The 14,663-nt window shown below is 38.2% G+C and overlaps 1 protein-coding gene across 3 annotated transcripts; it reads right to left on the bottom strand.

Moving 5' to 3' along the window:
* Positions 1 to 12: 12 nt before the first annotated feature.
* Positions 13 to 14,650, bottom strand: LOC139937675 (tryptophan--tRNA ligase, cytoplasmic-like). Of its 3 annotated transcripts, none has more exons than XM_071932942.1 (10): positions 14,567 to 14,650; positions 10,109 to 10,270; positions 8,690 to 8,798; positions 8,017 to 8,136; positions 6,725 to 6,907; positions 5,424 to 5,524; positions 4,789 to 4,901; positions 4,432 to 4,605; positions 3,698 to 3,838; positions 13 to 2,865 (listed from the first exon to the last, which is right to left on the bottom strand). In XM_071932942.1, exons 2-10 carry the CDS (start codon positions 10,260 to 10,262, stop codon positions 2,707 to 2,709), a joined length of 1,254 nt encoding a protein of 417 aa, XP_071789043.1. In that variant the 5' UTR covers positions 10,263 to 10,270; positions 14,567 to 14,650; the 3' UTR covers positions 13 to 2,706. The 3 variants fall into 3 exon arrangements, with proteins under 3 accessions (XP_071789043.1, XP_071789053.1, XP_071789036.1); XM_071932952.1 differs by having other exon boundaries at positions 14,572 to 14,648; XM_071932935.1 differs by lacking the exon at positions 14,567 to 14,650 and adding an exon at positions 11,835 to 12,245.
* Between the last annotated feature and the right edge of the window lie 13 nt (positions 14,651 to 14,663).

Consider the following 14,663-nt stretch of genomic DNA (forward strand, 5'->3'; position numbering starts at 1 on the left):
ACGCCATGGACCATATATTATTTTGTTTTTAATGGTTTTTAACACAGGTTAATAGAGCTACACATGTATTGCAAAATGATCGTTAACACTTTCCACAAGTGAACAGCTACATTATTAAATTATTATTTAGCTGAGATGTTAAAAAATAGTTATAGAACTACAACAGTAGTTTAAGCAGGTCTTAAAGTCAGATAAATCAATTTCATTTTAACCAATTTTTTTGTTTTTTGTTTTTAGTAATTCAAAATGCTTAATTTATCATACACAAACATGCTAAGTGAGTAAAGTCAATAAAATTTAAGATTGCAAAGATACTTTTTTCAATATCATCATAAAATAACAGGAAATCAACTGAAATTGTTGATCATAAAGGTAGCTTAAACTTGTTTATTAAAAACAAATCTGAAACTACAGGCTTGTACGCGGGTAGGTCACTTCTTTTATCTTCTCTTTTTTTTTTTTTTGTAGACCGAGAAAGTCTGCTACAACATAATCTGATAATCTGTTTCTATCACTAACTTGTATAAATTTACTTAAAGTCAAGAAACAAAATCACATATCTGCTGCCACTTTCGCTCCCGATCTATGATGCCACTATCGAAGGAACGAGCATATTTCCTAAATGTTGGTCTTCGTCCATTGTTCACACACCACCAGTGGTGTTCACTGGAGCGAACAAGCTTACGTAATACATACAAACGATTGACTTAAAAATTAAACAATATCGCGCCATTCGTGCGAAATAATGGAGCGATTTTAACAATAGCAAGACGTCACAGGTGTGGGTTAAGTCGCATAATGCCCTCGGTGAACGTGCCATTCGTGGGTACGAATGGCCCTCGGGCTTCGCCCTCGGGCCATTCTTACCCACGAATGGCGCGCACCTCGGGCATTATCCTATACGTACGCGCTAATCCTCCAATCAGATTTGCAGAATGGAGTGATGATAACAAGCTATATTGCATGGCTAATATCACTACCTGCGTCTTGTGTGTTTTATGTATCGGCCTCGTTGGATATGGGATGCAGAAGCGCTATATTTTGTCCGTATTCCACTCGCTCTTGTGTGATAACTTATATTGTGACTTTCACTTTTTCTTTTGGTTCGTGTAAGTTGACACGTACATAATAATAATAATAATAATAATAATAATAATAATAATAATAATAATAATAATAATAATAATAATAATAATAATAATAATAATAATAATAATAATAATAATAATAATAATAATAATAATAATAATAATAATAATAATAATAATAATAATAATAATAATAATAATAATAATAATAATAATAATAATAACAAATTCTTATATAGCGCATTTCACAATAACCACATCGTTGCGCTTTACATTAGTGCCCTGGTCATAGTAACCAGCCCGAGCTGGCATGGCGCTCCAATTGCTTTTTCAGACACAATATCAACCTCTACCCTCGCAGGTACCCATTTATACCCTTGGGTGAAGAGAAGCAATTATAGTAAAGTATCTTGTTCAAGGACACAAGTGTCACGACCGGGATTTAACATGACAATGATAAAACAGCTACAAGGTGTGCTTTTTCAGACACAATAAGACATCATAAGGTTTCATATCACACTTATGCAGATGATACACAGTTGTATTTTTCATTTGATCCTAAGCAACCAAATAGCCTAGAAACAGCATTGCAAACCCTTTCAGCGTGTGTTATGGATATAAGTAGTTGGATGGGAAAGAACAAACTTAAACTTAATGAGCAAAAGACAGAATTTTTGGTAATTGGCTCTAAACACAACTTGCGCAACATGAACAATGTCATTTTTACATTTGGAACCACTCAGATTGCACCATCAACATCAGTCAAGAACCTTGGAGTATATTTTGATTGCAATATGTCTATGTCTTACCAAATAAACCACCTTTGCAAGTCTGTTCGATTTCAGTTAAAAAATGCGTCACAGATACGGAAGTATGTATCTGAAGAGGCATGTCATCATGTGATTCGCAGCCATGTTCTTTCCCGGTTAGACTATTGTAACGGGTTGCTTACAGAAGTCCCACAGGTGCATATTAAGAGACTTCAAAGTTTGCAGAACTGGGCTGCTCGTGTTATCTTTAGGTTAGATCGCCGTCATGATGCCATGCCTCTTCTAAGATCGCTTCATTGGTTACCAATTAAACAGAGGATTGTATTTAAGATTCTTTTATTCGTTTACAAATTCTTTCACAATCAGGCACCAGTGTATTTTAATGAATGTATTCAGTTGTATCGACCTTTGCGTACAAATCTTCGCTCCAATGCAGATCCATTTCGCCTTACTTTTCCCATGACTCACAGTAAGGCGGGAGATCGAACATTCACTGTTTCAGCAGCTAAAGAGTGGAATGAACTTCCCTCCTATATTAAATCTGCTGAAACAGAAGATTCTCAAAACCTACCTCTTTCCTAATTGATTTTTTGTTCTATTGTTGTTTGTTTGTATAATGTTTAATTTATTGCTCTTTGTAAACGCTGTGATATGGTTTTACCATGAATAGCGTACCTAAATGCTTAATAATAATGTGCTAAACTTTGTAATGTCAATATTAATGGTGATAACGTTTTTGTCTCTCATTTCGTAGGCAGTTGTCTCATACATGGCAATGATAAAACACCTAAATATTTAAAATTTAAATATCCACAATTACAGTTCGCCTCCAACGAAAACGCCCACGCTTAAAAGTCGTACTTTAGTTTCCGAGGTCTCATGAACTCTTTTAGGATATCGTCTGTGACCTGTTTCCGTCTGTCCTGGTGGTCAGTACAGACCTTCTGCAGTATTACGATTAGCTCTTTCTTCAGATCACCGGTGAGCAGCTGGCCACTGGTGTAGTCCTGCAATGACATAATCACAAAAATGACAGGTCACACTAGTTGATTTGTTGTTAGATAGGTTTGCGGTAACACCATGTGGATATCTCTATAACCATTGTTTTTTTTCAAAACCAACACAACTGAAGAAACTGATATATTAACATTCACATGGAAACATCTCTTAATTATATGCTTCAGCCATGAAAAGTTTCAAATCCTACTTGTTAGGTTGTCCCAAGTTTGGAACACTTTCCCCCTTTTTGGTTTGGTCCCCTCCTGCATGCTCCACCATCATTCATTAATTCTCCCTCGTTTACTTTTTTTGTTTTAGTTAATTTTTGGTATAATTTTGTATTAATCCAAATGTGGAAATATGTTCTCTCTTGTATTAATCTTTATGTGCCATCTCCCGGAGGTAAGTCTGAGCATACCATGGCAGATTATTGGCTGTGACACACGGCCGAGATTCTGTGAATCACAACGAGTGCCTACTCATATTTTCTCAACTTCAACACCAACCTCTGGTGCTACTTACGTGACCTTTGTTGTCTTTCCTTTGTCAATTCAGTGTTTCATTGTGGCAACAATATTTTCATAGAAAAAAACTACTCAAGAAGCTCAAAAAAATACTGCAGATTGTCATGTCGTGTTACGTGTAAAGTGGTTAAAACACAAGACTCATCTCAACAACCACAAAGAAATAAATTAAACACTTTTCTGCCCTCCGGCACATATTTAAAAGAAATTCTCACCAACAAAATACAGGTCAAATACAAACTTGGCAACAACAACAAAAAGTACTTGAAAAGGTAAAAAAAACCCAGATAATTCAACACAGAGCTGCGACACAAACCTTTCTGATCTGTTCCAATCGTTCGTCATCCTCCATGAAAAATGTGAGGTACTGGTAAGCTATGTCAATTTCACAGTTACCCCCTCTCTCGCGGTGATCCTCTACAGAAGTTCCGCCCCCAGAGAAGGCATATTTGTTGATCTGTTGAAATAAGCATAAATCATGCAGTAATGATTGTTTTTGAAGAGGAAGGGAAATTACCAATACAATTTTGTGATAATTTTCCAATAGATAGCGTCCTCATATGTGAGTGGGGAAAAAGTTACAAGTCTCCAACTTCAAGTTAAACTGGTGTAGCTTGCCAGTGTATTTGATACCCTTCTAGTGGAACAATTTGTCGACATCCATTCTGAGAAAAATAGGTCACTACATTTTTTTCCTGTCATAAATTGTACAATGTATTGGTCATTTCATCTTTAAATGCCAAATCCAGCACTAAACGGTTTGAAGGAAACACAGAGAGAGAGAGAGCTATGAGCAAAAAAGGTTATCAACATTTGGAAGTTCAATAATTAAGGAAATTTGTGAATGGATAAACAACACAAATAATTATCCGAGTAAAATCTTAAGTTTGTATACTATTTTCAAATACCAAGTGTATAAAACAAAGATTGATGTAGTATTCAATTACAACTTATTTCAACACACTTGTTTCAATTTAGGCAATAATTTTTTTGGCATTGGTTACAGAAAAAACAACTATATTTGTTGTTTTTGTTTTGTTTTCCACTTACTTTTGTCTTGATTTGTTTGGCCGTGTCTGTCAGAAATATAGATGAGTTAGGCTCGCTGGCGCTCATCTTGGTCTTTGCTCCTTGCAGGGCAGGGAAGAATGTAGAATGAATAAGGGCAGGCTTGGGGTATCCTAGACGAGGCGCAACATCACGTGTCATCCGGAAGTATGGATCCTACAGAGAATATGGAGGACAACAATTTAGTTTTCATACATAAGTAAGATGTGAGTATAAAGTGAGAATTTGGCTGCAAAGCAAGTTCTTTTGTCCAGAGAGGTAACAACTTATATTGAGAATTGGCCCCACGCTTCAAACATTAATAAGATGCATACAGGAGTGACTGTATCCTTGACTTACTTGATCAATTGCACATGGGATGAGGCAGGGTATGTCTTTCTTACCACCAAAGATCTGTGGGAAGGAGGTTGAGAAGGAGGGAGCAGCCTGGATCGATGGAAAACTTATTTTACCTGTCAAACACAACAACCATAAACATGAAATAAGATGTAAATATCAAAGTATTAGAACCAGAAAATCCACACACTTATGTTAATGTAACGCCAACTAATAGCGGTGCCCGGTATTATAAATGGGATCAGGTTAGAGTCTGTGGTTTCTTTCCCTGCCTTTCACCTCTGTGGACCCGGTTCGAATCCCTCCTCAGACTGCAGCCTTGCATACGGATTAGGTTCACAGTCCCTAACTGATTGCGTAGGTTTTACCCCATTAGATTTTCCTCCCACATCTAAAAGTTGGACATATTATCTTCTTGTTTCCTGTTTATCCTGTTGTTGGTGCTAATTGTGCTGTTGGATGTGCATTGAGTTTTTTTTTAAACACAATATCAACCTCTACCCTCGCATGTACCCATTCACACAAGAACCAATTATAGTGAAGTGGTTTGCTCAAGAAAATAAGAATCATTATCAGGATTCAAATCCACACTCGACTTGAATTTGATGCTCTAAACCGTTCGGCCATGTAATACTTACCTATACAATCACTATCTGTGAAGCCAAATATCCCTTTGACTTGGTTGTATGTCACACACTTCTGGATCTTGATCATGTTCATGTAAAAAGCCGGGGAAGAACTACATAAAAGATGGACAAAAACAAAATACTCCTTTGATAAAGGCAGTGGACACTATTGGTAATTACTCAAAATAATTATAAGCATAAAACCTTACTTGGTAACGAGTAATGGGGGGAGGTTGATAGTATAAAACATTGTGAGAAACGGCTCCCTCTGAAGTATCATAGTTTTCGAGAAAGAAGTAATTTTCCCCGAATTTGATTTAGAGACCTCAGAATTAGAATTTGAGGTCTCGAAATCAAGAATCTGAAAGCACACAACTTCGTGTGACAAGGGTGTTTTTTCTTTCATTATTATCTAACAACTTTGACGACCAATAGAGCTCAAATTTTCACAGGTTTGTTATTTTAAGCATATGTTGAGATACATCAAGTGAGAAGACTGGTCTTTGACAATTACCAATAGTGTCCAGTGTCTTTAAGATTCCTTACATTCCACCTCTAACTTAACCAATATGACCACCATGCATTTTTAGTGCAATACTTATATTATGGAACAGTCTCCCTATGGATATCAAAACTTTGCCAAATGTAAACTCTTCCAAGATGAATCTGAAGGTGATGTTTAAAGCTTTGCATGGTGTAGAAAATAAGAAGTGACTGAAACTAGTAAACTTGTGGGTACAACCAAGTGTAAATCTCTTGTGTTGGCTCTGAAAACAGTCTGTGTGGTCCCGAAAGTTCTGTTCATAATTTTGAGGCCACACTGCCTGCTTTCAGAGCCTTCTCCTCAAAGAGATTTACATATGGTTCACCTGTGAGTTTGCTAGTTATAGTTACTTCTTAAGCGCCCTAAAAATTGTTTCACTTTCTATGTAGTATATTTTTTATCAAAGCGCCTTTGTACATAATAGACGTTTATCACGGTGTGGCCATCTTGATTTTACTCCATTCCAACTCATTGTATCAAACTGAGGCTGGACGAAATAATAGTCTGGTGCCATGTTTGCGCAATGAATGTTAGCATTCATTACTGTTACGGAAACAGGGAACATGACCAAGATGGTGATAAGGGTCTATTCCTTTTGATGCCTGTGCTATTTAGATTGTTTTAATTGATTGAATAATTGATTGATTTATTGGTTTGGTGATTGATTGACTGATTGAATGATTGATGAATAAGAACTAAATCCTTAGTTGGAGTAATCCTTCCTCTACTGGACAGCTCACTCCAAGCCCTTCACAGTTCAGAAACTTACCCAATGTACTCCATATCTGAGAATATGAATGTCTTTTCAACATCAAAGCCGAGTGCAATAATATCTTTGGCATTTTCTTTGGCCAGACGAAACGCTTCCTCTGCTTTCAGATCCTTCCACAGAAACTTCTCGTCATCGGTGAGCTGGACCACCAGAGGGACATCAAAGACTTCCTGTAACCACCTGAGAGAAACGATGACAATCTAGTTTGATCTACTTCTTATTTTTTACATTTTCACCAAGCAGACAAAAAGAAAGTCTGAAATCAGATCAGATAAAAGTTTCCATCCCTGGGAACATTTTCCGCTACAGCAGGGCCCAACTCCTAAGAGCTGTATAAAGGCAAAGTTATATGCATTTGGTTATAAGAACCGTTTGATTGTTTTAATCATGTATAAATGTAGATGTATACAATAAAAATAACATGTACAAAATATCATTTTGAGTAATCGCCTGAAGTCCAGGCAAGAAGAATTAACACTAATAGGAAAACACAATCTGTCTCAGATTCAAATTTTGGGGCATAAAAACTTATATCTTTCTACGTAACCAAATTACTTCAAAGTGAAATGTTTCTCGAAATGCTTTATACTATCTAAAGATGCTATAGGCTTCTAACCAAAAGTGTTTATTGACATTAATTTCAAGAGTGATTACCAAGCGTATACATTCCCTTTAAAGGCAGTGGACACTATTGGTAATTGTCAAAGACTAGCCTTCACAGTTGGTGTATCTCAACATATGCATAAAATAACAAACCTGTGAAAATTTGAGATCAATTGGTCATCAAAGTTGCGAGATAGTAATGAAAGAAGAAAACACCCTTGTCACACGAAGTTGTGTGCTTTCAGATGCTTGATTTTGAGACCTCAAGTTCTAAATCTGAGGTCTCAAAATCAAATTCGTGGAAAATTACTTCTATCTCAAAAACTATGGCACTTCAGAGGGAGCCGTTTCTCACAATGTTTTATACCATGAACCTCTCCCCATTACTCGTCACCAAGAAAGGTTTTATGTTAATAATTATTTTGAGTAATTACCAAAAGTGTGCTCTGCCTTTAAGCAGAAACTGGTGCTTAAAAATGTTTTGCTTAGCAAAGGAAGCAGGATACCAGTCACACATTGTACATGTGGAACAGTGTTTTGGCTAGTACCCGTATTCTGCTGGTAAGCATAATTTTGTTGTGCTTAGCTACCTTTGTGCTTAGTCTATGAAACTGGGCCCTGCTCTGTGAATTTGCCTCCTGATCTTGAACACGTTCAAGAAAAAATTAGCAGCAATAAAAGCTTACTTTGTGAAGACAAATGGTATGAGATGGCCGGTATGCATTGATCCAGAGGATGGTCCTCGTCCAGTGTAGAGAAAGAACGGCTTCTTGGCTTCATAGCGGTCCAGTATCTTGTTTACTTCCCTGAATAAAACAACAATAAGTATACAGATTTATTTACTCATATATTTAATCTATTCCCTTATTTAACTATTATATCTGTATATACAATTGTAAAAAAGCTGGAGAAGTTCAGCTTTCCGGTTTAATGTTGTATGGAACTTTTTTTTAAAGTATTAATTTTTATGAGAGATCGCCTAACATCACATGACCGGACGGCCAAATAAACTTCTACCAGGCACATATACACACAATAACATGTCCGTGAAAAATTTGACTCAATTGGTCATTGAAGTTGCATGAAAAAAATTGAAAGAAAAATCACCCTTGTTAAACAACTTTGTGTGCCTTCAGATGCATACTAAAAGGCTTCAGCTGAAGCTTCCATTATGTGAGTGAGAACTTATCTCTTTCTCAAAAACTACTTTATTTCAGAGGGAGCCAATTCTCAGAATGTGTTATACTATCAACAGCTCTTCATTACTCGTTACCAAGTAGGTTTTTATGCTGACAATCATTTTGAGTAATTACCAATAGTGTCCAGTGCCTTTAAAGATGATCCTTTACACACACATACCTTTGAGAGAAGAATACGCCCCGCCTGAGTAAATGGTGTGGTGCATGACCTGTGACCTTCTCAAACCTGTCCAGTAATGCCTGGTCAATCTTTGTGCTTCCAAATCTCTCTGTTAAAAAAAAAAGATTAGATTGAAGTATAATGAACAGTAAACATTCCTTAATTTTTTAAAACAACCACTTCAAAAGGAACTATACAAAAAACTCCCAGACTAGAGCTTGCTAGTCAAAACGTTGAGACCAATTAAAGGAACACGTTGTCTTGGATCGGTCGAGTTGGTCTTTGAAAAGCGTTTGTAATCGTTCGTTATAAGATTCATATGGTTAGAAAGATGTTTTAAAAGTAGACAATGATCCACACAAATTTGCCTTGAAATTGTGTGGTTTCCTTTTAATTTGCAAACTAATACGTCAAAAATTCAATAAATGGCCGACCGTGTTAGTCGACGAGGTAAAAGGAAAACCACACAATTTCGAGTGATACTTGTGTGGATTATATTCTACTTTTAAAATATCTCTCTAACCATGCATTTCGTAACAAACGGTTCAAACCCTTTCCAAAGACCAACTCGTCTGATCCAAGGCAATGTGTTCCTTTAAGAACTCACTCGGCGGTAGTGAAGTAAATAAGGAGAGGTCCACCTCAACCAGCCACTTAAGTAACCCTGGCTGATTTTCTACCTTCAGGCTAAGGTAGTAGTTAAAAAGGAGAACAGTTCTTTTCAGAACTGAGAAGTCAGTTCTTTTCCGAAAATCTACTCAGCAGTAGTAGAATATAAAGCAAGACAGTTTTCTAAAGAATAAAATCTAGCTAGTAGATACACACACATGGCGTTACCGCAAACCAAATATATATTGATACCTCACCATGCAGTGCCTCAAATCCCATACAAAGATCACTACACAAACAGAAACCTTTCACCCAACCTTAGGCGCCTGGCACCAAGTGTGGATGCCCTTCTTTTTGCTCAATCAAACAATCAAACGGTACCAAAAACCACAGGTATGCTTTGCCTTTAAAGACACTAGACACTATTGGTAATTGTCAAAGACTAGCCTAAACAGTTGGTGTATCTCAACATATGCATAAAATAACAAACCTGTGAAAATTTGAGCTCAATCGGTCTTCGAAGTTGCAAGATAAAAATGAAAGAAAAAACACCCTTGTCACACGAAGTTGTGTGCTTGCAGATGCTTGATTTTGAGACCTCAAATTCTAAATCCGAGGTCTCACAATCAAATTACTTCTTTCTCAAAAACTACTTCACTTCAGAGAGAGCTGTTTGTCATGTTTTATACTATCAACCTCTCCCCATTGCTCGTTACCAAGTAAGGTTTTATGCTATAATTATTTTGAGAAATTACCAATAGTGTTCACTGCCTTCAAAAGAATAAAACAGAATTGGAGTGTTGAACCTACTTATAAGTTTATCGTAGTCAATGCCCTTTTCTGATGACGTTGCTACTGTCCAAGGATCCACGATATCTTCCTCTGCAGCCGTAGCAGCCTCCTTGGCTGCTCCATCATTCAACTGCATTTCCTCCATCTTAGACTCTGTGATGTTTTCAGCCATCACCAGTTCTTTAAGAAAGCAAAGATATTGAACAATAAAGGTAGGGTTTTTGAGATCACTGTGGTCCAGTGGTTAGACTACAGAACTTGCAATCACAAGGTTGTGGGTTCAAATCCTACCAAGCTAACTGTAGTCCAGTGGCTAGACTACAGAACTTGCAATCACAAGGTTGTGGGTTCAAATCCTACCAAGCTAACTGTAGTCCAGTGGCTAGACTACAGAACTTGCAATCACAAGGTTGTGGGTTCAAATCCTACCAAGCTAACTGTAGTCCAGTGGCTAGACTACAGAACTTGCAATCACAAGGTTGTGGGTTCAAATCCTACCAAGCTAACTGTAGTCCAGTGGCTTGACTACAGAATTTGCAATCACAAGGTTGTGGGTTCAAATCCTACCAAGCTAACTGTAGTCCAGTGGCTAGACTACAGAACTTGCAATCACAAGGTTGTGGGTTCGAATCCTACCAAAATAATTGCAGATTTCACAATGACTAAATTAAGTGTTGGCGTCTTGTTACTGAATCACAATTTCTTGATTTGTGTAATTCATAATAATAGGCATTTTAAAAACCAATGTTTGTATGAAAAAGATTGGCTGTTGCTAGCTTGGTGATCATAAACCCTTGTATGTGTTTGCCGAGTTCCCGTGAAGGGAAGATCATAAACCCTTGTATGCGTTTGCCGAGTTCCCATGAAGGGAAGATCATAAACCCTTGTATGCGTTTGCTGAGTTCCCGTGAAGGGAAGATCATAAACCCTTGTATGCGTTTGCCGAGTTCCCGTGAAGGGAAGATCATAAACCCTTGTATGCGTTTGCCGAGTTCCCGTGAAGGGAAGATCATAAACCCTTGTATGCGTTTGCCGAGTTCCCGTGAAGGGAAGATCATAAACCCTTGTATGCGTTTGCTGAGTTCCCGTGAAGGGAAGATCATAAACCCTTGTATGCGTTTGCCGAGTTCCCGTGAAGGGAAGATCATAAACCCTTGTATGCGTTTGCCGAGTTCCCGTGAAGGGAAGATCATAAACCCTTGTATGCGTTTGCCGAGTTCCCGTGAAGGGAAGATCATAAACCCTTGTATGCGTTTGCCGAGTTCCCGTGAAGGGAAGATCATAAACCCTTGTATGCGTTTGCCGAGTTCCCGTGAAGGGAAGATCATAAACCCTTGTATGCGTTTGCCGAGTTCCCGTGAAGGGAAGATCATAAACCCTTGTATGCGTTTGCCGAGTTCCCGTGAAGGGAAGATCATAAACCCTTGTATGCGTTTGCCGAGTTCCCGTGAAGGGAAGATCATAAAGACAGACAGACAGACAGACAGACAGACAGACAATCTCCAGATTGCGTTGCTAATTTTTCAAAAGAAAGATTTGGGATGGGCACTCTTACAGTTTTCAAGTTATGATTATTTGAACATTGGCTAGCAAGGACAAAACCATAAATGTATGCGTTGATGTTCATGTACAAAATGTACATACTAAGTGTAATGTGTAGTAATGTGTAGTACACGTACATTAAAAACCATGTCACCATGGTAATAAGTAGCCCAAAAGTCTAATTCATGAGCTTGTTTCTTACTTGTGATAGTAGGAGATACACCAATTGTCAAAGACTCATTGATAACGTTAATGTCAGGATTTGGTTGCACAAAAACATCCTGATGATGTGCAGATAATGCTGATGGTGGTCCCTTAACTTCTGGATCACTGCTAGATTTTTCGGATCTTGAGAATACTTGTTCAGGCGACAGTTGAGTTATCTTCTTTCGACAGCCGGTGCATAAACTGTGTGCTCGAGTGAGATGAAGACTTGGATGCTCCAACATAAACCTTTCTGATACCTGCCTTAAGCCAGCTACTTTCTTCTTGCTGTGTGATTTAAACGGGTCACAACACGCCCTGCTCTTGATGTGTTTAAATCGCGAACCAGTTGATACGTCATGCTCTTCAGAAGACATTTTTCCTTAAAGGAACACATTGCCTTGGATCGGTCGAGTTGGTCTATAAAAAAGCGTTTGAAACCGTTTGTTATGAAATGCATATGGTTAGAAAGATATTTAAAATGAATATAATGATCCACACAAGTATCACTCAAAATTGCACGGTTTTCTTTTTACGTCGCGAACTATCACGGACGGCCATTTATGGGAGTCAAAAAAAATGGCCGACCGTGTTATTGGACGAGGTAAAAAGAAAACCACGCAATTTCGAGGCATATTTGTGAAAATCATTGTATTCTACTTTGACAACATCTTTCTAACCATATGCATTTTATAACAAACTATTACAACACGCTTTTCAAAGACCAACTCGACCGATCCAAGGTAACGTGTTCCTTTAACATCTGATCCATATCCTTTGAATTGTATTTTAAAGCGCTAATGATGTGAGTATATCAACAACCTGGCAGTGATACTCTTGGCCACAGTCCATTGTTCAGTTTTATGTATCAATCTGTTTATGGTTGTGTCACTGTTACTGTTTTATGTTCCGTCCCAACTTGACAAGCGCTGTTGGGATTGGTTCCAACTTAAGTGGTCCCAACTTGAGGGTACGGGGAGTTTAAACTATAGTTGGGATCGCCCATAGAACTCTACAATATAGGCTGTACAATGTAAACGGGATAGCGTCCACCTTATTCACTCTGAAAAAGATATTACTTTAATTTTAAAGAACTAGAAAGAACCCTTGAAGATAACACATAAAACAAAACAATTTTTTTTTCTTCTTTCATATAATTGTTTACACAAATCTTAATTTTCTGGGATTTTTCTATCACACATACCATAGAGTAAGGTTTATGCACATACTCACCATGGGGGACTTTCTCTGGAGGTAGGAATTTAAATCCCTACCTCCGTGTACTCTTAGAACTATCAAATTCATTCTGCCATCGCCTCCAGCGTGGAGACCATAGCAGAACAAACTTCATCATTCTATCTAGGACTAGGTAGGAGGAGTATTCCTCCATACACCCTGCAAATTGGTGTTCAGACAACTTGTCCCTTGGACAACTCGACCGTTCGGAAAACTCAACGATTGAGACGGATATTTTTTTTTCAACTGTCGACTCGACTTAGGACCAAGACAAATCGACGGATGGCCGTGACGGGGGGCCTCAGCATGGGGTGCCAAGGACCCGGAGAGGGGAGGGGGGGTTAGGTTAGGGGGGGGGGCAGGCCTGTATGCTTCGTTTTTGAAAGGGCAAGGGCACCAAGGCATTTTCTTCTTGGTAAAGGGCTCCCTATGATGAAATTGCAAATTTGTACGGGAGCATTTCAAGGGCATCAAGGCAATGACCAGGGGACACGGAGGCAATCGCCTTCGTTGCCTCCGTGAAGTATCAGGCCTGGGGGGGGGGTTAGGGTTGGGGGTTAGGATTTACAGGAAATTCGTGTAAACATGTCAGCAACGGAGGTCCGTTCAACCGTCGACTTGTCTTGGCCATCCGTCGAGTTGTCTCAAAGTCGAGTTGTCCGAACTGTCAAGTTGTCCGACGGACGAGTTGTCCGACATCCTGCAAATTCAGAGATCCCCAGCTTGCTGCACTGGTACCCTGTATTCACAATTACCACTGTCCCAACTAGAGTTGGAATGCTCCAACTTGAACACTCAACTCAAGACACTCAAGATGGGACCAATCTTCGACCCTTGCCGGCCGGAGCGTTACAGTTTTTACACATATTGTAACCAACTTTATTACCAAGACTAGTAAGAATCAGAATCAGATGGGTTAAAATATTAATCAAATTACAACGTATTGTTCAAATATTACAATTAGGCTACAAAGTACAATACACTACATCATACTCCTAGAACTATTTCGGTTTCGTCCGGCTATCGTCTCCCGTCGGGAGACGATAGCCGGACAAAACCGAAATAGTTCTAGGAGTAACTACATCATACATGGCAACAAATGTATTTCATTTAAGATTAGGATAATCATGCAGTGGTGGAAAATGCGGCAACGGAACTCGATAACTTTCCGTATGACGCCACCACATTTTCACTCATTTTTTCAAAAAGGGATGATATCTCATTGAGGTTAATTAGATACTATACTAATTCATGTCGAATGAAAAAGTGGTGGCACCATACGGAAACTTTTCCATAGAACCCCAAAATCATAATCATTCAAAAATCAAAATACAAAATCAAAATAAATGTTCATCGATTCAAGTAAACTTTCTTTCAAATTCAAAATCAAGTTCTTTTATTCTAGGATAACAATTTCCAACTGAACTACAGCCCTAGAACATGAGTAAACTCTATAAAATTATCACTAAATCATAATAGGAATGAAATTACTACCTTACTTGTCAACAGATGTCACTTCGGTATTTTTATTCTATGCTGCACTTTCCTGATCCTGCCTGGGCCATGTGTATGTCACAATCTTGCATCATCT

The sequence above is a fragment of the Asterias amurensis genome, chromosome 1, assembly GCF_032118995.1.
Source record: "Asterias amurensis chromosome 1, ASM3211899v1".
Taxonomy (NCBI): Eukaryota; Metazoa; Echinodermata; class Asteroidea; order Forcipulatida; family Asteriidae; genus Asterias; species Asterias amurensis.